The sequence below is a fragment of the Pithys albifrons genome, chromosome 6, assembly GCF_047495875.1.
Source record: "Pithys albifrons albifrons isolate INPA30051 chromosome 6, PitAlb_v1, whole genome shotgun sequence".
Classification (NCBI taxonomy): Eukaryota; Metazoa; Chordata; class Aves; order Passeriformes; family Thamnophilidae; genus Pithys; species Pithys albifrons.
This window is the reverse complement of record NC_092463.1, coordinates 38571444-38593794: the sequence shown is the minus strand read 5'-3', so window position 1 is coordinate 38593794 and position 22351 is coordinate 38571444. Positions and strand designations below refer to the sequence as shown.

The 22351-nt window shown below is 41.8% G+C and overlaps 3 protein-coding genes across 5 annotated transcripts in view; all 3 read left to right on the top strand.

Annotated features, from left to right (window-relative positions):
* The window catches only part of MAPKBP1 (mitogen-activated protein kinase binding protein 1), a 99368-nt gene extending 94358 nt beyond the window's left edge, over positions 1–5010 (top strand). For all 3 annotated transcript variants that reach the window (XM_071558374.1, XM_071558372.1, XM_071558373.1), the window contains one exon: positions 138–5010. In XM_071558374.1, the coding sequence (XP_071414475.1) occupies positions 138–431 (294 nt within the window). In that variant the 3' untranslated portion in view covers positions 432–5010. The remainder of the gene's footprint in view (positions 1–137) is intronic.
* A 97-nt stretch (positions 5011–5107) lies between these two features.
* JMJD7 (jumonji domain containing 7) lies at positions 5108–14983 on the top strand. The gene is made up of 8 exons (XM_071558369.1): positions 5108–5187; positions 5779–5932; positions 6811–7064; positions 7532–7588; positions 7995–8090; positions 10320–10396; positions 11445–11604; positions 13261–14983. The coding sequence occupies exons 1-8, from the start codon at positions 5121–5123 to the stop codon at positions 13347–13349; spliced, it is 954 nt and encodes a 317-aa protein (XP_071414470.1). The 5' UTR covers positions 5108–5120; the 3' UTR covers positions 13350–14983.
* LOC139673190 (acyl-coenzyme A thioesterase 1-like) lies at positions 14916–21965 on the top strand. Its single transcript, XM_071558371.1, has 3 exons — positions 14916–15522; positions 16829–17031; positions 18256–21965. The coding sequence occupies exons 1-3, from the start codon at positions 15069–15071 to the stop codon at positions 18856–18858; spliced, it is 1260 nt and encodes a 419-aa protein (XP_071414472.1). The 5' UTR covers positions 14916–15068; the 3' UTR covers positions 18859–21965.
* The last annotated feature ends 386 nt before the right edge of the window (positions 21966–22351 follow it).

The following is a 22351-nucleotide window of genomic DNA, read 5'->3' as shown; positions in this document are numbered from 1 at the left end:
AGTGTTGAAGAAAAGGACACTTGATTGGTCTGCAAATCTTCATGGCTTTACCTCCCAAGAGGGCTGAAACTGCGCAGTTCATACACTACATAAACCCAAATGCATTCTTTTCCCCCCCCACCCCTCTTTGGTTGCAGGTATTAAATGATACAGAATCTTCTACTGACAAAGATAAAATAGCAGGCCTCCTGACAGAAGCATTCTCCTCCATGAAGAAAGAATTGGACTCTCTGAAGGATGAGGAGGAGCTTCCAAAGGTTGAGGAGGTACTGTCAAAGCCACAAGACAACACTAGCTCACTGAATGACGGATGTGGTGCCAATCTACCAAGTCCCAAGGGTCTGGGAGATGAGCAGACACTCGCTTTGCTGGAACAGTACTCAGAGCTATTGCTACAAGCTGTGGAACGACGCATGGACAAAAAACTCTAGGAGGGGTGGCTTTCAGGTGTTTGTGAATACACAGAAATAATCCTGAGAAGAGGACCAGAGAGAGAGCTTCAGACTAATGCTATCATCACACTTGTCTAGGGCTGGTGGGGACACTTTTATAAAAGGATTTCTTAGCAATGTGCTGGCCACAGTTTTAATATTTTTCTTCTACTTCCTGTCTCTAAACAAAGTCTTGAAAGAGGAGTTTGGAGAAATTGCCTTGAAGTTTCTTCATAGCCAGTCAGGATGTTTGACGCTTAAAAAAAACAAAGAAAATCCAGTTTATCCAAGAAATTCTGAAATGCTGACTAAAAAGCAAAGGAGTCCAAGTGAAGCCAATCCCTTCCTCGCTAAGGCTTCAAGAGAATCAAGAAGCAGACCTTTTCTGGTTTTATTTATTAATTTATTTCTCTGACTGTTGCTCTGTGCCATGTTTGTGGCTGTTATCTTAGTCTTTTAAAAAAACTGTCAATCCCTTTGCCATATCCCAGCGAGAAACAATCTCTGTATTATAAACCCCCAAGAGGGAGACAGGCTGGAGTGTCTGTGCAATTAATGAACTGTTCCCTGCTTAAATCTTGTCTTGCGGTACTTTCTTTTCCTGCCTTAGTTTTGTTACCTGCAGTAATCCTGCTGTTCTTATGATGCTTTGCTTTTGTTTCAAGACAGTCCCCACACTGTATTTTATCTGCATTCACTTCCAGGGGAAGGCACTGCATCCCTGGGACCATGCTTTGGAGATTACTTTATGAATTCATTGATGGTATTTTTAATCTGGAGTTTGACATTATATTTGTACTTCAGACCGGGTTTTCTGCAGACACTTTAAAAATGGGATTTAGATACAATACAAATTTTTTTTTCAGCCACCTTTCATGATTAGGAATTGGATATTGACTTCAATGTTGTCATGACTAGGAAATTTGGTGTGATGATTTATTTGTCGAGAAGTGACATGAAAAAACTGGTTTCCATCTCTTACAGTATAACTCTGGATCTGAGAGATTTTCAGTGTCATGGCTCGTCCATGTAATTTGTTTCACTGTGATAGGAAATGTTTTCTTCTTGCCTTTACAGGAAAACAGAATATTTGCATCCCAAGAAAGCTGTGATTCTCTTACCTTTTGTAAAGCTATTTCAAATCCCCATAGAAAATTTATTTCTAAAGAACTTCAAACAAGATATTTTGGGGTCCAGCCTCTTTGCTTTCCATGAATTTCTGGTCTGAGAAACAGAAAATCTTCTGTTCTTGCATTTGTGTGTGCAATATTTGTTTTGCCCTGTGGAACCTCTCTAAGACCATGCTAACTGTCTAAAACTGTCTGGTGATGTTTTCAGGTCAATAATAAGCTAAGAAAAAAATTTAAACTAATGAAATTCTTCAGCACCTTCCCCCTTACTCCCATGCCTCTCAACAACAACAAGGGTAGATACACAAAACACTTTATTTCTTCCGTCTCCCATCTGTCTTTCATTTATTTTAAGGCAGAGCAGTGTAATCCCCGTTTATAAAACCTAATGCAAGCAACAAGCCTTTGGTGGGAGAGACTGCTGTCATCTGTGGAAGTAAGTCAAAGGCAGCCAGACTGCATCACTTGGTTACACAGATTACCCAGGCTGGAAGCTACTTTCTTTCGTTTTACTGACCTGGCTGTTGTCTCTCTGAAACCTTGTGGCACTTGGAAATATGGTCTGTTGACTTCTCTCTCTGTGACTGCGGATCTGCAGTGCAGCCTTTTTTCTACTGGGCTGGCTAGACTGTTGTAGGATGACCTATTTCTTCCATATAACTCTAGGGCTGAATAATCTGCAGTTCTCTCTCTCCCCCTAATAGGTTTGCTCTCTGATCCCCACTGCTGAGCGCTTCAGGACCTGGGACTGTGGGGAACACTTTGAGAGCTTTCCAGCTACTTCTGCCTGTAATTTAAATCTGCCTAATCATGTTTCAGGTGTTCTTGCTAATGTTTCCTTCCATGGGCTTGTAGTGAAACTTTAAAAGTATTATTTTCTAGTTCTGTCTCTGCACTGCACTGTGCTGAATTAGCTGGTGTGCTTCTCTTGCACAGACAGGTTTTGCAAAGGAAGACAAGTTGAAAACCAGAGAGGAAATGCCTGTCAGTTTCTTTGAGTGTAAAAGTCTGCAGGAGAGGCCATGAGTGGAATGTGTGATGTCAGTCATGTTGGGTTTATGATGGGAATTGGTGTGGGTCAAGCTTGCTTTTGAGGTGACCAGTTCCTCCACTTTCAGACTGTGAACATATGTCCTAGTATACAGGAAATTTCTTGCTGTATTAGGGCTACAAGACACTCAGGAAAAATAGCAGTCCCTTCAACCTAGGTATGTTTTGGTACTTTTGATAATGGTTTGAGGGTTCTTTATGTTACTTCCTTGTGCAATTTTCTTCCATTTTATTATTTAAACTTTGAGGTAGTGACAGAAAGGTCAGAGGTGATACAGAAGAGCCAGTGGTGAGAATGAAATTCCCATTAAGGTGAAGAACAACAACCAGTGAAGCTGGCATGGAGATATGGAACAGAGCTCCTTGGAAATGAGTGATGTGATGCAAATCTGGTTCTAAATCTGATCACAGTGGGTTTTGTTTCCTGGAATGGATTTTGCTTGGGATCACAGCTGTATACAGGAAACCAGAGGTAAAATGTGATCAGAAGGATGGTAAGGAAAGTGTTGGGCAAGTAGATCAGCTGGAGAATGGTTGTGTAGTTTAAAATAAATTTAGAATAGTATATGTAGGAGAGTCAGGAAAACAGTAGAAGTAGAGATGGTTTTGGCCTGAAAAACACATTTTGGCCAATACCTGTGAAAGATACAGTACTGAAGGGCTTTAGGAAAGTAGATTTAGGACTTGGAGATGATGATCTGTAATTGAAGAATGAATTGGAAGGAGGTTGTTTTTAAATATGTCCTGTTGGGCCTCTTGTTTCTTCTCTTGCTGTTGTCTAAGCAACTGCTTTTTTCTTAAATGGTGAAGTTGTGAGCTGTTTGTTCAGGGCTTTGATGTTACAAATTGAGTAGTAGAAGCCCAGTAAAGGAAACGCTTGGTGCCACAAGTTTGTTGCTGAGAGGGATGAGGAGGCAGTGTTGTTCTCAGTAATCTGAGACTGATCCAACTGATTCTTCCCTGCTAACTTCCTATTGCTGGCAGTAGGAATATTCCTAAACATTCTGGTTTACATAACAAAGAGGGCATAAATGTGTTACATTTTGTGGCACCTTCTGTTTCACCACAGGCGTCCATTGGGCCAGGTAGAGAAATACTGAATGGTAACTGCAAGGGAAGTGAAGAGACTTGTCGGGGGAGGTAATAAATTTCAGTCTATCCCTCTTAATGGTCTGTGATCTTCTTACTGTTTTGTGTGGGTGTTAGCATAGACACAACATACCTGTATTAAGACAAGTTATTTGTTTAACATAAGGCCTGAAAAAATAATTTGGACCTACCTATCTTCTTTGCATACATTGTTTCCCCCTCCAACCCAAATTCCTGGTCAAAATGAGAAGCTGTAGGGGACATTTTCTCCATCTTAGAAACAGCGCAGCTTTACCTGTGAGACCCCTCAGTTCATTCTAGGGCTCTCTTGAACTGGAACGGTAGGAAGGGCTGCAGCCTCAGAGGCCAGCAAACTCTATTCTTTCCTGATACAGGTGGGGTAACACCTTCCTCCTCCTCATCCCTCAGCAGCACCCAGGAGATGTGTGTATGGGAGTCTGTGTTTCTTCCACCTCCTCTCTCAGGTTGCCCTCTCCTTTCCATGCAACCTCCCAGGTGATGACTGGGCTTTACAGCAGCCCCCTCCCCAGACCCCCATTTTGCAGACTTCATCATGACTCAGAGAAATTGGGACGTTTCTTTCTGGGTGTAGAAACATACCAACTTAATTTTTTAAACAGAATGAATATGTATATAATTATATATAAGAAAAAATTAAATGCAGGTATTTAAATGCCCTTGTTAAATTCATGCATGTATACAGTGTCTCCTCCAACCCCATCCCTTTGGATGTGTAGCATCCAGGATACTAAATGACAAAAACCCCCTTAAAATGATAGGTCTTTTCGCGGCCCCGGAGAGAGCAGATGCTTCCTTCTGTGGAGAAGTCCAGCATGTCTCATGTTTCAGGTCGTGTGTGTGAGTACCATGTGGCGGCTGGGACTGTGGTGTGTGTACCTGCTGTGCGGCGCGGGGGGCGCCTTGCGGGGCAGCAGCGTCAGGAACAAGCCATGTCCTCCTCCCCGTGTGCGCTGCGAGCGCCTCGCACCGCGGGCACCTCCTACCCTGTGCTCCCCGACACTGCCCTTCCCCTCGCCCCTTTACCCAACAAATAAAAATCCCTAATGCTTTATTTATAAATGAGTGTTTTTATACTGTTGGCTTTAGGTAAAATAATCCTTCCTCTTTTATTATTATTATTATTTGAAAAAGTAAAATTCGTTTGTTGGGTTCTTTTTTTGTTTGTTTTTTGCACTGTGAGGCTCAAACGGGAGCAGTTTTTAACTCTGTATTCATTTGTACTCCGTGTCTTAAACTGTTTCAATAAAAACGTGACCATTTGTTACCGAGCTGTGTGCCCCGCTCGCGAACGGGGTGTTGGTTTTCCGGGGGAAGAGGCGGGCGGGAAGGAGAGGCGGGCGGTCGGCCCTTCCTCGTCCGGGGCGGGTCGGGTCCGGGCATGGCGGAGGCAGCGGCGCTGCGGGCTGTGCGGGGCTGCCTGGCCGCCTTCCCGCGGGAGGCCCGAGGTGAGCGCCGGGGCCGGAGCCGAGGGCGGGGCGGGAGCCGCGGGGGCCCCGCCCGTGGTGGGCGCTGTGCGGGGGCGGCCCCGACGCGCTCCGGCCGCACAGCCCCGCCCGCCTGCGGGAAGCAAAGCCGGGAGTGAACTGGGGCCCCTACGGGGCGGTCAGCCTCGTATTCCCGAGGTGAAGATGCAGCAGAAAGGCTGCAGCAAAGAAAAAACCAAACAAACCAAACCAAAAACCCAACAAAATAAACTGAAAGTAGAGAAACCGACCCTTTTAGGTTGTTTTGCTATGTATAAAATAGCAAAGCAAAGCACTATTCCAGCTTCTCAAATATCATCCTGTGGTATCACCTCTGTATGGGAGGTGCATCTCCTGTAACATACGGCCTTCATCCCCACGATGATGGCCTGAGTTTTCCATCTGGCTCTGAAACTCCTAACACATTGCGGGTTTTAACAGAATTTCTGGATCCAGGGGGCTGCCTCTTGCTTTCCGTAGGGCGCTTGGGGTGTGGGGTTTGAGGCAAGTGTGCTGGCAGGAGGCATTTCTCCTGGGATACTGAGTAACACTATTTGTTGTTTTCCTGGACAGAGCTGGGGTGGCCAGAATCCATACCCTATCTTGATAGGCCTCCATCCCCGTTGGAGTTTTATCGAGAGTGGGTGAGTCCAAACAAACCTTGTATAATTCGCAATGCCGTAAGTCACTGGCCAGCTCTAAAGAAATGGACCTCAGCATACCTCAGGTATGAACAAGCTTTGAAGCAGGACCAATTGTTAATTTCAGCTGATCTCACTAAAAATATTTGGTTAATCTTTGCTTTTATTTGTAAGATTAGCTCAGATTCCTCCCTGCTTCTGTATGAAGGTGTTCAGTCTTCCCAAGATCAGGTGTAGATTTCTTCCCTGCAAACATACTGCCCTACCAGTTTTGATGCAGCCAGGAGGGTAAGTGTGTGGAGCCAACAGGCTCAGGCTATTGAAACCCAGCTCACTGGAGTGGGGCTGTAGTGCTGCAAGGACAGACTGACTGGCTTATGATTGGGCACACCTCGTTTTTGTCAAAAAACCAAACAATGAGCATTTTAACAATGAATGAATTTTTAAAGAAAAATCGTTCTTTACGAGGGGATTTATGGTTAGACGTTAAATCTGTGGGTTTTAAAGCTAAATTTCTTACAGAACTAAGGACTGTTAGCCTTATGATGTGTGTATCTATCAGTTTCTGTCCACCCCTTCTCCCTGGTGAAAATCTTTTGAACATGTGAACCCTTGGATTTGTTTGGGTTGAGTGGTCAGAAGAATATCAAGCTTTGTCATGATTCCTGAAAAGAAGTGGCAGAAGAGGCCCCTCTGCCTGTAGGAAGCAAGACAGAGTTTTGTGATCTCGCCTGTTAGGAGAGAATTCAGACAGCAGAAGATACTGTTGCCTTGACTGCAGGGAGCAATTACAGCAGAATGGGAGTCCTTACCAGACAGTAGAAAATCTCATCTAGAGACACTCATCCATGAAAAGAGCCTTGTTTTTTTTGCCACCCATGAAATGTCTTGTTTTAAAAATAATCAATGTCTAATATATAGGCCAATTGCAGGCTGTGATATAAACCTTTGCTTTATTTTGCAGGGAAGTAATAGGTTCCAAGGTAGTGAGTGTGGCAGTAACACCAAATGGTTATGCAGATGCAGTGTTTCAGGACCGTTTTGTCATGCCGGAGGAGCGCCAAATGCCTTTTGTGGACTTACTGGACATTGTGGAGAAGAAAGTAACCTCTCCCAACGTATTCTATGTGCAGAAGCAGTGCTCAAACCTCACCGAGGAGTTCCCTGAACTTGTCTGTGATGTGCAGCCTGACATACCATGGATGAGTGAGGCACTCGGTAAACCCTCTGTTTCTCCTGTCTTTAGTAAATATTTTGCATGGAGCTTTAAAGAAATCACACCAGGTACATGGTGAATGCTTATTCCCTTTCTGAACACCACGACTCAGTTTGGTTTCATCCTCTTAGAAAGCAGAAGTGGCAAAATACCCCAAGTTTTGGGATTGGGTTACTCTGGAATCGGTATCTTTGTTGTGTATTGGGACCTTCACAGCTGAAAAAAATGTGATGATAGTGCCACATAGCACTTCTTTACATCAAATGGCTTTTCTTTGGTCTAGAGTCAGTGCTTCCTGTATAGAAGGAGGTTGCTGTTTAGAGTGCTATTTGCAATGAAACCTGTCATGGTTATGAAAGAAGGTATAAGACATAACTTGGAAGAAATTGGCAGAAAATTATTTTAAACATGACACGTTCTTTTTTTTTTTTTTAAGTTGACAACATTTCTCTATTCCCTACCCTTACAGGGAAGAAACCTGATGCTGTGAATTTCTGGCTTGGGGAATCAGCTGCTGTGACATCTTGTACGTACCGTGTGACACTGTAAGTCTTCTGTGTGCTTTCAGCATGGGTTTAAGCAGACTTGTTTTGAGTTAGTGGCTCGGGAGAGCTGTGTGGTTTTTCTGATAAGGCAGTTCTATTTCAGCATGCTTTTTTTTTTTTTTGTATTTTTTCTTCTGCTCTTCTTCTGCCTCTTGCTACTGTGTCTCTGGGTGCATCTACCTAGCATTCTGTCAGGCAAGGCACTGATAATTGTTTCATTGAGTGCATTTGCTACAACATTCCTCTCCTACTGGCTACAAGAGGAAGAAGCAGCCTGGTCATAGTAGGACAAGCTGACACTCAGTTTACTGTAGTTTTTGGTGCAGAGAAGGAAATAGCACTCATTTTTCTTTCTTGCTTCACTTTTTTTTTTCTTCTCAATCCTAGTACATAAAGATCATTATGAGAACTTGTACTGTGTGGTATCTGGAGAGAAATATTTTCTACTGCATCCACCAAGTGACCGTCCCTTCATCCCATATGGTACATCATTTTACTATGCAATATGTCTGGAGGTTGGAAGGAAGAGAGGCTAAAACTTAGAAAGATATGAAAAAAAGGAAGTAGAGAGAGCATTTTGATCTTTCTGCAGTATTATGTGTTCCACTGTGAACAGCAATATCTTCTGTTTCATGCTGCAGGTAGTTTGTAATACAAACATTATTCTGAGTCAGGATTTGTACTCCAGTAAAGTAATAGGTTCATTGATGCACACCTTGAGTGCTGTGTCCAGTTCTGGGCCCCTCAATTCAGGAAAGGACATTAAGGTGCTCGAGTGAGTCCAGAGAAGGGCAGAAAAACTGTTGAAGGGTCTAGAGGGTGAGTCCTATGAGGGGCAGCTGAGGGAGCCGGGATGGTTTAGCCTGGAGAAAAGGAGGCTCAGTGGAGATCTTATCCCTCTCTGCTTATAGCCAGCTGAGGGTTGGTCTCTTCTCCCAGGCAACTAGCGATAGCGTACGCAGACACAGTCTCAAGCTGTGCCAGGGGAGCTTTAGGTTGGATATTAGAAGAAATTTCTTCACAGAAAGGGTGGTTAAACATTGAAATGGGCTGCCCAGGGAGGTGGTAGGGTCACATCCCTGGAGGTGTTTAAGGATAGACTGGATGTGGCGCTTGGGGCCATGATCTAATTGACATGGGTTTGGTCACAGGTTGGACTTGATTATCTTATAGAGGTCTTTTCCAACCTTATTGATTCTGTGATACTCATGACAGTCTCTAAAATGTTAGAATATTTAAATTATTCAAGTATCTTGTCAGTATTGTGGCATGTCATTGTTATTTTACAGGTTTGGATTCTGTCTGTTCATTCCTTTCTTTAGGAAAAAAGCCAGGGAAGAAAAAAATAAATTGTAATTTAATGAAATGTTCAAGTTACTGACTGAATCTCTGAAAACTGCAGAAATGAAAAAAAGAGATTCTTATGGCAGCGTTGCTTCACATTGTCTGTTTTATTGTAGTTTGTTTTGTTGCAGTGTTATCTAGAAGATGGACAGCTTAACTTTGTACCTCGTAAAATAAGACTGTTTTCCCCATTCCTTGGCTTTCAGACCATCAAGTGAAGTGAATGCAGGGTGCTGTATGACACAGATATAATTTTGCTTAGATATGTGCAGTGCTGCAATATTTTACTTATACTGCTTTTATTTTGTTTACAACCTTGAAATCATAGAATTGGAGAATGGTTTGGGTTGAAAGGGACATTGAAGATGATTGAGTCAATCCCCCTGACATTCAAAAGATCAGGTTGTTCAAAGCTCCATCTGGCCTGACCTTGAACACTACCAGTGATGAAACATCCACAGCTTCTCTGGGCGACCTGTTCAGTCCCTTACCACCCTTGTTGTAAAAAATTTCTTCCTTATATCCAGTATAAATCTACCCTGTCTCAGTTCAAAACCATTGGCCTTTTCCTGGCACTACAGGCCTTGATAAAAAGTCATTTTCTGTCTTTCTTATAAGCCCCCTTTAGGTACTGGAAGGGTGCACTAAGTTTTCCTCATCACCTTCCCTTTTCCAGGCTGAACAACCCCAACTCTCTCAGTTTTTCTTCATAGAAGAGGTGATGTTGTATGTATGTGACTGTATGAAACACATGTGTGATATGAGTCATACTTTGTAAAACAAGTTATGTTAAAGCACAGAACAGAGATAATGCTTATATTTCATAGTGTGCAGTAAAAGAACAATTCTATCTTTTTGAACATCAGGTTAATTAATAGAGCGAAACTCTCTCAAGGGAGGGACTTAGAAAACCACATGCTGAAGTGATGAAAGAAAAGCAACCAGCAGTTTCTGAAGCAGAAGTGAAATGCTGTCCACAAGTCAGTGTTAACTCTTGTGAGTGCTTCCATGGTAGACTGACCTAAGAAGAAATCCCCAAATACAGAATGATGTGTAAGTCAGGGATGCATTTATGACTTCTGAAAGGGAAAGAAGACAGTTACTGGTACAAAATAGGGTAATACAAATGGGCTTTGAGGAGAATTCCTGTGAAGAGAATGGAATTCCAAACAGGAAGGTAGCTTAGTATTCAGACTGACTTAAAAAAATTATTAAGAAACTGGATAAAAATTGAAACGGGCAAAGGGAAGGATAGTGAGTACAGTAAATTGAACATCGTTTTGTCTGAAGTTTTCTTTTACTTGGTGAAAGTGTGACATGCCATTAGTTTCTCTGAGTTGTGTAATTTAATTCTTTCTCTGGTTCCAGAGCTCTATCAGCCAGCAACCTACCAGGTATCAGAAGATGGTTCATTTGAAATTGTGGATGAGAGGACTGCAGATAAGGTAAAAGTTTATAAAGAACACAGTCAATATAGTAGAGAGAATTTTGGGCAGTGTTGAATCCTCAAACTGAGCATATTGAGTGATATATGGAAATCCTTCATTATTGGAAAGAGAATGCCCAGGTATTTCACTTGTGTACTTTTTGCAAAGGAAACACAACTTACAGAAAAGATTTTTACTGCACACCTGAAACCATTGATGTCATAAACTGTCTTCCTTGCACCAAACTTAAACAGATCCAGTTTTAAAAGCATCAACAATGAAGGAATTGGTTGCATTCAGACTGAAATAGACCCCTCTGCCTTCATGGTTTTTTGGCCTTCTACTCAAGTCTACATTTTGTTCTACAGTGGTATCATGCAGTGCAAAACATATCTGTCTCAATGAATTAATTGTACATTCTTAGTAGTACCTATATTTATTTGATTAAACCCCTAGTAGAATCTAATCTCTTGCCTTTTACTTCTGCAACATGTGAGTAATGCTACAACAGAAGTTGAGCTGGGGCTTGTTCTCTGTTTCCAGAGTGGAGCTCATGGGAAGGTCATTCCTATAACACAGTAAGGTGGAGTGCTGAGGTTTATAATTCTCTAGGGCACAGAAAAAAAAACTAATGCAATCAAGAGGGATTTTCCAGCAAGAAAGGATGTTTTAGCTGCTATGAATTAAAATTAGACTAGAGAGCTTAAGAAGAGAAGAAGGGAATTTCTAAAAGGAATGGTGCAGATAAAGTATTTAAGTATTGAATGTAGGAGGAACAAGTGACTTAAGGGGCTGGAGCTGTCTTAAAAGTACATCACAAGCCTGCAGTCTCATGGATGACATTTATTGCCTTTTCCCTAATTAGAAATCTGTCACTGAAAGAGGCAAATTTTTGCATCCTTGACCTGTTCCCAATTGAATGTGGAAAGCTGTGTAGCTCTACATGTTTTGCTAGACAAAGTACATGTTTTGTAACCTATTAAGTTTGACTATCAGTTGTTTTTCTGGAAGTTTGCTGTAACCTTTTGCCAGGGTCAGTACCATATACACTTTCTTTTGCCTTTAGGTACCCTGGATCCCTCTGGACCCCTTGAACCCCAATCTGGAACGGTATCCAGAGTATGCTCAGGCAAAACCTTTGCAGTGTACAGTGAAAGCTGGTGAGATGTTATATCTGCCTTCTCTCTGGTTCCATCATGTTCAGCAATCACATGGCTGTATAGCAGGTAAAATGCACAGTATTTCCAGATACATTTTTGAACTGTCATGGGTGTGCAGCTACGTATCCCTCAGCAAAGCATCAGTAGCACCTAAGGTCCCTTTCAGGTTATCTGCCTCTCTTCAGGATGGAATAACAATCTTGGCAGATCCCATGGGGCTGCCCCCTTGCAGCCTGTTCTGCGTATAATTTGTAGCTTAGTTGACAAGTGCTTGGGATGTAGTAGAAGACACAGTTTTTCTAGTTGTCAAGTCTGGAGAAGAATTGCTAATGCAGTGGTCATGATCCAATTTCTGTTTAAGACACGGAGCTAAGTAGTTTGTCTATCTAGCCTGCTAACTGCAACTGGTCATCTACATACCTCTTGCAAAGAAACTGCATGTTACATGTGCCATTATCACATGGCAAAAAAGCCCCAAAACCCTGGAGGAAGAAAAGGAAACCAGAAAGCGAATGACTTTTAGGCATGGATGTAGACATGACATGGAAGATACTCTGTTTTCATGGACGCTGAAATGCTGTGACCCAGGCTCTTACCTTGCTAATAAGCCTATATTTTTTATTGTTTACCTGCACTTATCTAAAGTCTCATCATCTCTTTATTTGTAGGATTTATTGTATTTTCTCTATCTTTTTCTTCCTGGAGAGAGTTCCAGAATTTCAAGCATTGCTCATTTGGTGCAGGTGGAAGGGTGGGGAGGGTACAAAGTATTATTATCATGTCATGCAAGTTTTGAAAGGTTTGAGGGAGAGATTTTTGCTGTCCTTTACCTGGAATAATGCTGTCTGTCAAGAAAATAGTATTTTGAACAGCGTAACCTTAGTATTTGTGTAACACTGAAAATATTGCAAGCCCTTTATTTCAGTAGTTGTGATTCTGTGATAAAAAGACAAGCTAGCAGTAAAGCAGTATTTTTGATTCTCTTTGCCCAGCCCTGCTTCATCAGTCCTCTTAAAAATCAGAAGAATTTTTAGAAAAAGTAGTGTTGTTTCCAGTTGCAAGCCCCGGCCACTACGTTTTTCTAGATTTAGAAGAAATGCAAAGAGTTTGAGTTTATTTGGCCTTTAGTCTGTTAACTGCAATCTGTACACACTTGAAAAATCAATATTCTCTGGCTCTGGTCCAGTGAATGTCTGAAGCTAGAGTATATCCTCCTCCGAGAAGGACTGCTACAATATTACAGTGCTTGGCTTAATTTTTCTAGGAGACATACACCAAAATTAACACAAGAAGCAGAACTAAAGCACTGTCTAATTGATGGCCATTGTGAAATAGTGGTGAATTTGCCATCCTTTGCACAGGAAGAGGGGTTTCTATTCAGATATTAAACTTTGCAATTTGGTAGGGTTTTTTTGTCTAAATAGAAGCATATGTTTTTTCTTCCTAAACATTTTTTCGGTTTCTGCTCCAAGGAATCTTCAATATAGGGTATGAAGAGAAGTTAGTTTGGGTTAAGAAAGAGCTGCATTGGCAGCACTATTAAAGAACTCTATTGTTTGTTTATGTTATTTTTGGATGTAGTCAAAAATTTGCTCATTTCAAAGTTCAGTCAGTAATAAGGAAAAGCCTGTACTAACTGAACTGTGTAAATGTCTATGAACATATTTGTAAATCATTACATTCTAGCCTTAGAAACATTTTTCCTTTTTCTTGTCTCCTCAGTGAATTATTGGTATGATATGGAATATGACCTTAAGTACAGCTATTATCAGCTACTAGATTGTCTCACAAAAGCTGTGAAAACGCTATAGCAGAGATGGGAGACTTGAGCTTGGGTTCTCTCCTTCTGATGTAATACAATCATCAACATGCTGTGACTGGACTACATACATGATTCACGTGAAAAGAACTGAACAATGAATTATCATCAGCAATGCCTGCCAAACAGCTCATGGCTTTTTTGCTTGATTTCAGAGGCCAGATCAACTGGCCAGATTTTTTGGCTTATAAGTAGAAGGTTTGGTAATAGCATTTGCGTGTTGCCTCAGTGACAGTAAGCAAAATAAAATCTGTAGGGAGGCAATCCGGGTTTTGAAAATCCCAAACCAGAAGCCCTGATGGTGTTTTCATAACAACCCAAGTGGACAAGAAGAGATCTGGTCTGCCACCCACCTGTGCATCAGGCTGCATCAGTCCAACATATGCATATTGCTTAGGGCAAAAATCCTATCCAGTTGTAATTCACTAAATTTAGTGGCTCTGGTGTTTTGATGGTGAGAAAGTACAACTTCTGCAATAAATATGTCAGTTTAAAAGCTTGTTTATGTACTAATTTATTTCTTTTTTTCCAAATGATAGGATAGCTGAAGGACACTAGGAGGTCATGCAAAACTCAATGCTAACTATTTTCCATGTTAAGCTATACATTTTTAGTGCTGGTTTTTATTTCTTTCCGCTGTTATATTTAAATGTAGCAGCATTCTCTTTCATCCTGAGTGATGATTTGAGAATTACTTTGCCAGATCTACAGTCAAGCGGCATATCAGCTATGGTCTTGTGACATGATGTGTGATTATGTGGCTTGTAGGCTCATTCACATCTTCATTCCTGTGCCATTAATTGCTGCCTAATGCATGGCCAGGCTAGTCGTGTGAACCAGGAGCCTATTTCTGCAGCCCTAATTCCCATTTGTATTTCCAACGAACAGGATGAGACTGCTCACATGTCTGAGACCCAAAGGGTAAGACTAGAAGGCTATTGAATACCCAAACATTAAAAACCATAGTTTTGCTGTTGTAAGAAAAGCAAAAGGTAGTGTTTATTGTCAAATCTTCAAACAGTACTTTAGAAACATTAGGAATATGTGGAAATTTATTTTCCATGTATTAATTTGGTAAATACAGATACCTTTTAGACAAGATTGATTATTGTGAGGAAAAATACAGTATGTTTTTTACTTTGTCTGTTTCTCTTGTTTTTTTAAAGAAACATAGCATAAAGTTTCATTTTATTTTGTGGTGTTTGTCCAAACATTGCTGAAAGCTCAAGAAGGGTTGAGAGCAGGGTTTGTTTCACAGCTAAATTATGATACCACATTACTTCAAACTAGTTTGTGTTTACTGTGCATTGGAAAAAGTGCCCAAGCCAGTTCTGCAGTCCAATCTGGAATTTCCTGCAGTCGGGGCGTAAAAGCAATTTGAATATCTTTTTGCTATCGGGGTTTTTAATTTAATCTCTTTCTCTAATAAAAATAAACCCACACGCCAAGAAGAAGTGACAGCTCGTGTCTGTGCAAGTGGTCGGTGTTGCTGTGCCAGCTCTGTGCCGGAGCGCCTGGTGGGAGGCTGCTCTGAACTACGTCTCCCAGCAGCCCGCGCTGGCTGCCTGAAGGAAGTGGTCACGGTGGTTCCTCTTGGACTTTGGGCACAGATTTTAAGCCTGAGAAGCGACGGTCTCTTGACGGTCCCGTTTCACGCAGTTTCACGCAGTTTCACGCAGCCCGTGTCTCGCCACAAAAAAGGTCCGCTGGGATGACGGTGCAGGTGACGGTCCTGCCTTCCCCACGGTGTCTGTTCGATGACCCTGTGCAGATCCGTGTGGTGGGTCTCCGGCCGCAGCAGGCGGTCACCCTCCGAGCCAGCCTGGTGGACGAGAGCGGGGAGCTTTTCCAAGCACACGCTCGCTACAGAGCTGGAAGCAGCGGAGAGCTCGACCTCTGCCGCTCCCCAGCCCTGGGGGGCAGCTATTTGGGAGTGGAGCCCATGGGACTGCTGTGGTCTCTGCAGTCTAAAACGCCCTATAAGCGGCTGGCGAAGAGGAATGTCCTGACTCCTTTCTGTGTGGACTTGGAAGTGTATGAGGGCCATGGGGACATGAGCTGCTTGCTGGGAAAATGCACCAACGAACGATGGTTTTTAGGAGAAGGGGTGAAGAGGATTTCAGTCAGGGAAGGTCGTCTGAAAGGAACCCTCTTCCTCCCTCCTGGTGAGTTTTAATTCTGTTCTGGTTACCAGGTGAGACTTACACCACGTATTGTACACCATGTCCCCTGGATGCACTCAGCAACTCAGCGCAAAGCCTCAGCTAATGCTTCCCTCAGCCTGTGCTTGGTCCAGATACTTGGATCCTTGCAGCGGAGCCAGGAGGACCAGGTGTTGCCCAGTCAGGAGAAGGGCCAAAGTGGGGATGTGGTGGTGCAGGGAGGGCAGCAGTGGTAATATAAAATGTCTCCTGGCTCTTCTAGTTGAGGAAAGTCAGGAACCTCTCCTATGGTGGTGAGAATTTTGGCAAAAAGTGTGCTTAGTTCTTAGCTTTTCTGTTTAGCTGACAGGACAAAAAGTCCTCTGGGCTTTGGCAGAGCTGTGATGTGTGACAGCTCTGGCTGTGGAGTGAAGGACATTGAGGGATAGTGGGAGCACTGGGAATAGGCTTTAGCCAGCCTAGGCTGCTCCAGCAACTGCCATGGATCTTCCTGCAAGCTCTGAATTTGTCTCTGTCTTTCTCTTTAGCTAAGGAAAAGTCACAGAAAGAGGTCTCTACCTGGTTGAGCAGCTGATCTGCATGGGATATTTAGGAAGATGGGAGACAAATGGGAAAATCAAGGTCTTAATTAAACTGGTGCCACATTCTACAGCTTCATACAGAGACAGTGCAGAGACTGGATCCTGTGCAAAGCTGCTTTGAACTGTGAAGTGTTTCAGTTCCTTGAGCAGAGCTTAAGCAAGGCTATCTTGTTCTGTTTGCTGGAACACAAAAGCATGTAAGGAAAGTCTGGCTGTAAGAATGAGCAGAGCAGCATAAGGAAAGTTAAAGTCTTGTTGCTGCAGGGGGAGAGTTGAGGAGCCCAGGGGTAGTTACCTGTATCATACTGAAGCCTGAATTTGTATAGGCCAGTGTTGGCATTTGTGAGCGTGTTTCATAACCCAAGTATTCCCTCCCTGCCAAACCTAGCACAGTTCCTAAACAAGTGCTGCTCATGCAGTAATACTGTTTGTTCATTGATCCCCAATGGTCTGAGAACATCTAGGTCAATGTCAGCAAAATTCATAGTGGGAGAAGAATAACCAACCTATAACTTCCTATAATGAGTTTCTAAGAGAAGAAATAACCGAATTCATGTCCTTACAGTGATTTTGTGTGTACCTGAAAATGACAGCCACCACGGAAATCTTCAGAGGATGATTTTCTTCTGATATTTACTGTTGTGTGCTAAGGGGGCACCAATGAAAGGACAACTGTAGGCACTTTTCTTTTACTGCACACTTCATTATACTCACCCCTTTCATTGCAGGACCTGGTCCGTTCCCTGGACTTATTGATTTGTATGGTTCTGGAGGAGGTCTTATTGAATACAGAGCAAGTCTCCTGGCTAGCAGAGGCTTTGTGACCCTGGCTCTTGCTTATATGGCATTTGAAGATATCCCTACTATGCCAGAGTTTCTTGAACTGGCCTATTTTGAGGAAGCCGTTAACTTCTTGCGGAAGCAGCAGCAGGTAAGGCACAAATTATGGTGCTCTTCATGTTGGAAACTATTTTGCAGTTTTCTAACTGGAATGCTATATGTCAGTGAACACAACTAAGTTTCTGAAACATTAGAAGCATACACCATTGTCTGAAAGACAATGTGATCTTGAGAGATGGAAAAGCATATGCTTCAACTCAAATTTTCAAAGTATCTGAGTAGCTGATTTTGCACAGGATCTTGTAACAGTCCATAACATGCTGGCAAACCAGATTTGTGAAAGATTAAAACAAAGCCCTTCATGGACTAGAAGTACAACACTGCTTAAGCAGTAAATCTTAATTTTTCCCAACTTTTGTATTTTTCAAGATTTTAGGAGGGAAAACATTCCCAAGCTTTTGATTATGTTTCAGGAGAAGTGTTCTTCTAAAGTTTCCAAAGACAATAATAGAAAACTTTAGCAAAAGAATCCCTTATAGTTGTATTACTGGAGGGTGTGATACATATTAAAGCTGTACTTGGAACAAGTCAGCATAGCAATGTATCATCATACTTAACCCAAAAGTGACCAAGAGATACCAAGTAGCATTTAAAATTTTAATGGAGTGCTACTTAAAGGCCTATTCATTTCCCAAAGTTATTTACTTTATAGCACATGGACACTGGGACTGTAACCAGTGGGAGCGCAGAATTCAGCCTTGCTTGCTTGTCTTTTTCCTCACAGAGCTCTGAAACACCTAGATTTTGATATGAAGAGCCTTCACCATAAATCAGTTGATTTAAACAGCTGTTGGAGTCACTGAGCCTCAGCTGTAAGGAACCTTGCATCTTCTTAAGCAAAAAAAGAAAATTACAGACCAGCTGTAGGACAGTATTAAAAAGATGCCAATAAAGAAATTTAAGGCAGGTAAACCCTTGAAAAAGTAGTTTGGAGATAGGAGCAGGAAAAGATTCCATACCAAGAACAAATGTCTAGCTAGGATGTGGAGGGAGCAGAGGCTTTGTCTGTAGATGTCACCAGGAAGGGAAAGTGTTACAGGAGGGGATGTGTTGAAGGACTGTAGAATTCATAGTCACTCTTGTGTAGCCTCAGCAAAGGCATAGATGAGGGATTGAAATAACCTGAACAGAGAGAGGGAAGGGGCAAAATATAAGTCGTAGGTGGATGTGGAATGAGAAAGCAGAACTAGAGACATTATGTCAGCCCAGGAAATAAGGAGTAGTTGATAATGTTGTTTTCATAACTCTGTTCCAGGTGAGAGATACTGGGATTGGTGTTTTGGGCTTGTCTAAAGGAGCTGATCTAGCCCTTTCTGTGGCCACATTTCTACCTGGCATCAAGGCAGCTGTCAGCATATCAGGAAGTGGTTTTAATTCCTTCATTCCCCTGAAGGGAGATGGTTTCACTATTCCTCCCCACCCATATAACCTGGAGAGGATGAAGATCAGTGATGAGTCTGGCCTGGTAGATTTTTCAGACGTCTTAGATGATCACAGGGATCCAGCAACTTGGGATTGTCGCATTCCTGTGGAGAGGTCCTTAGCCAAGTTCCTGTTCCTATCTGGACTGGATGACACAAACTGGAAAAGTGACCTCTATTGCCAGGATGCTGTTCAGCGCCTTCAGCAGTACGGACGGGAAGTGGAGTTTTACTCCTATTCTGGAGCAGGGCACCTCTTGGAACCACCATACCTGCCTCTGTGCCAGGCTTCAATTCACAGAGTACTTGGGATGTTTGTGTCTTGGGGAGGGCAGTGGAGGGAGCATGCGAAAGCCCAAGAAGATGCATGGCACAGGATACAGGCCTTTTTCTGGCAACATTTGATGGACTCAGACATGCCTAAGAGCAAGCTGTAGTGCAAGCTGTCAAAGATGCTGCTGGGGTTGGTATCTCAGCACTCACTGTATCTTGGAAACTCATCAAGTGTTTCCTGGACTGCCTTCCTCTAAAGCCCACTGTAGCATCATTGTTTACTTTCCTTCCCCAATTATTTTCCATTTTTTAGTTGAATTTTGATTGGCTTCTGGCTTGCAGCTTCACTTTATATTGGCACCATCTGCTTTGCCTCTGTGCTGTAGTCTGAGAAAAACCCACCATCTCATCATGTAGATTGCATTCGTAATGAGTTATCTTTGCCCTCAGTCTGCAACCATCTCATTCCATAAGAGGGAATACTCTCACAGGAGAAGTTTTCCACTGAAATATTTAGTCTTGCACCTTTGACTAACCTAGATATAAACAACACTTTTTTGGAACAACACATTAGTACACTCACCTTTCCTCCTGGTGTGTCTTTTTCTCATTTTTTCTTAGTAAAAAGGTTGCAGCAGTTCTGATCTCGGTTCAGTGAAGAAGCACTCTTCTGTCTTATTGTGAAGTGCAGTGATAACTTTTTTTTGTGTCTCAGAAACCAGAAGGGAATCTTACCCAGGTTACACTGATTGTATATCCTGCTGACTCTGTAAAAGATACATATCAGGGTGAAGTTTTCACTGCACTACTCAATAAATGCAATGTCTCTGTGTATATGCACTGTTTGCTTGAAATTACCTGAATAAAGCCTTCAGCTGTCTTTATGCCACTTGGATGGCAGCTGGCAAGAAAGATTGAAAAAGCTGATATAGCTAAACAGCTCTGTGCACATACAGGAAAATATTCCAGCCAATTCACTTTCACTGGGAATACTTAAAATTAAACTCAAATTTGAAAGTTATCTTCAGGAAATAGAAACTGGAGGCAGACTAATATAAAATAACTGGAAATGGCCTAATTTCAATACAATGCTTCTGCCTGTTCTTGAGTGTGTTCTTAAGCATTTTGATGAAGACTGATACTTAATCTTTCTTCTGTTGATGAGATGAATTCGACAAATAGAGCTCATATAAATTTTTTTTCCAAGTAAATAAAAATTCTATAATTGCAGCCTGTTGAGTCAGGGTAATTTATATAGTTTCTGCTGGCCTACTGAATTCACCATTATTCAAGAATAATAGAGCTTTAGCTGCAAGAGATCCTCTGCCAAGCACAACTGACAAAACTAATGGGAAAAGCTGTTCTTGTAATCTGCTTGTAATTGAAAAGTGCTTCAGACAAAATAGAGCATTAAAGAACTAGCTTGAACTGAAAGATGTAATATTGATTCTTGCATAGCCATCTCTTGTTTAGCACTTTGCACTACATTTCTATTATGAGAATGAAGAAAGCTTTTGACAAGTCTCTTAAGAAACTGAGAATCTTCCCACACGTAAGTTGCTATGAACAAGTTTATTATGAGTGAACAGTGCATCTTGCAGTGCTCTTTTAGGGCAGGATGATTTCCCCAGCTAACTTGGAATCAGGCAGCAATGAGGAGTCCTGATTTGTCAGTGCATTCTTGAAATTTTCCATCTTTGCTTTGGTACAATTTATGAAAGCAGACTATCCCCAAAAGGAGAGAAGAGTGTGGAAAAGCATGCCCTTGAGTGGATCATCTCTAAACTCATCTTTAGCCTTATTGCTTAGAGCCCATGAAATTAAAATAATCTGGGTGAATGCAATCTAATTTATATAAAACATATATAGCTTATTGTTTTTACTTAGGTGTCCCTGAAGCAGCCCACAGACTGTTTGCACACTGTCAGACCTTTGGGTAGTGCTTATCCTTTTCATTGTGGGCTTTTTATATTGCAGTGCAGATGATTTACTTTACACAGTTCCATCCTCCTGTCCAATCTACTCAGTAACCCTTCATGAGAAGCTCCAGCGACTTCTAACAGCTTGGAAACATATGGGCATTGCATGGAGCAATGTTCTCTGTACTTCTCAAGACTGCTTGAACCATTTGTAAGGTTCTCTTTTCATACTTTGCCTTATGAGTTGTAAGGCTGTGTATAGCCGGGGAAGAAAGAAGTTCTTGATGTTCTTTACTGCAGTCCTGAAACACCAGGTCCAATGAGGTATTAGGTTGAACACGAGCGAAAACTGACCCTAAAGCATTTTGATACAGGTACAGTATAACTTGGAGGAAACTGCAGAACAAAAGTATTCAACGTGCCTTTAAGCAAAAAGTGAACCACAGTTACAGAAGTGGTGAAATATCTTTGAGAAAGTAGCTGCCTCTGCAGAAGTAGTGGGTATTTGGGTGGGTTTTTACGGTGCTGAACAACATTTCAGTGCAAATGTGCTCCTCTAACACTAGTGGCTTCTTCCTCAAGTGAAGTAGTGTCTCTGGATGGCTTCTGTAAGCAAGGTTATTTCACAGTCACAGAACAGAAGGAATGAAGTGAAAGATGAGAATATATGTTGAGTGGTGTCATTTAGAGTTGATTTGTCTCCATTTCTTTTTTCTGTTTCCTGTGTGCATTTGGAATTCCAAAGATATAGGTGGGGTTTTTTTAAATTCGAGCCAAGTCAGTTCTCTGATACATGACCAGATTATTTGTTATCAAGCTGTGGGATGACATTTAATGACAAAATACAAATAGTTAAAGTTTTTTTTATATCAGTATTTTGCTAAGAAATTTATAATTCTACCATTTCAGAAAAAAACCACCGTTATGTACTTTTTAAGTGCTCTATACATATTTTTCAGAAATGGAATCGAGCCAAATGTAGTATTAAGCACAGAGAAAGTGATACTTTAAGTTTGGCAAGCAGGAATATTAATATTCCCAATGAATTAACACTTCTTGCAGAATTTACTGTAAAATATCCCTGCTATTTTTCATTGTCCAGGAAAAAATCTAGAAATGCTGAAAGAGCCTTAAAAAATTGTCCATGCAAAACTTCCATTAAACCTAAAAGTGTCTGGACCCTGACTCTAGACAGCACTTAGAGAAAAAATAACTAAATGAATTACATTCTATTTATTTAGGATTGTATCTTTTCAGTGATTTAAGCTGCTGAACTTTCAACATCTTGTATTTAGACTGTAAATATATGTTTGCATTAAAGTCACTTCAGTGAAAGGTGTGGTTTTATGGTTTTTCTTAGCTGTTTTAAAAATGCCTTGCTGTGCAGAGAGACACTGGGCCCTTTTTCCTGATTACTGCTCTACCTGAGGAGCAATCCTGTGGAAAAAACCAAAACACAGAAGATTAAAATCGTCATCTGGATCAGAGAAGGAAACAGCAGGAACGTGCATGGGGTTATTGGGAGAAGCAGAGATGAGTGACACTGTGCCTTTCAGGGCCAGTGTGACCTTATGCCAAGCCAAACCAATTGAGAAACTAGCAGAGTTTTTAGTTATGTTTGTAATAACTAGTCCACCTGGTTCGAAGTTGCGATCCATTTCTGTTTTCAGTGAAGCGAATGCTTGGTGGCTCATTGTGGGCTGCCCCTGTTTACAGTGGATCTGGTCCTGAAGGCATA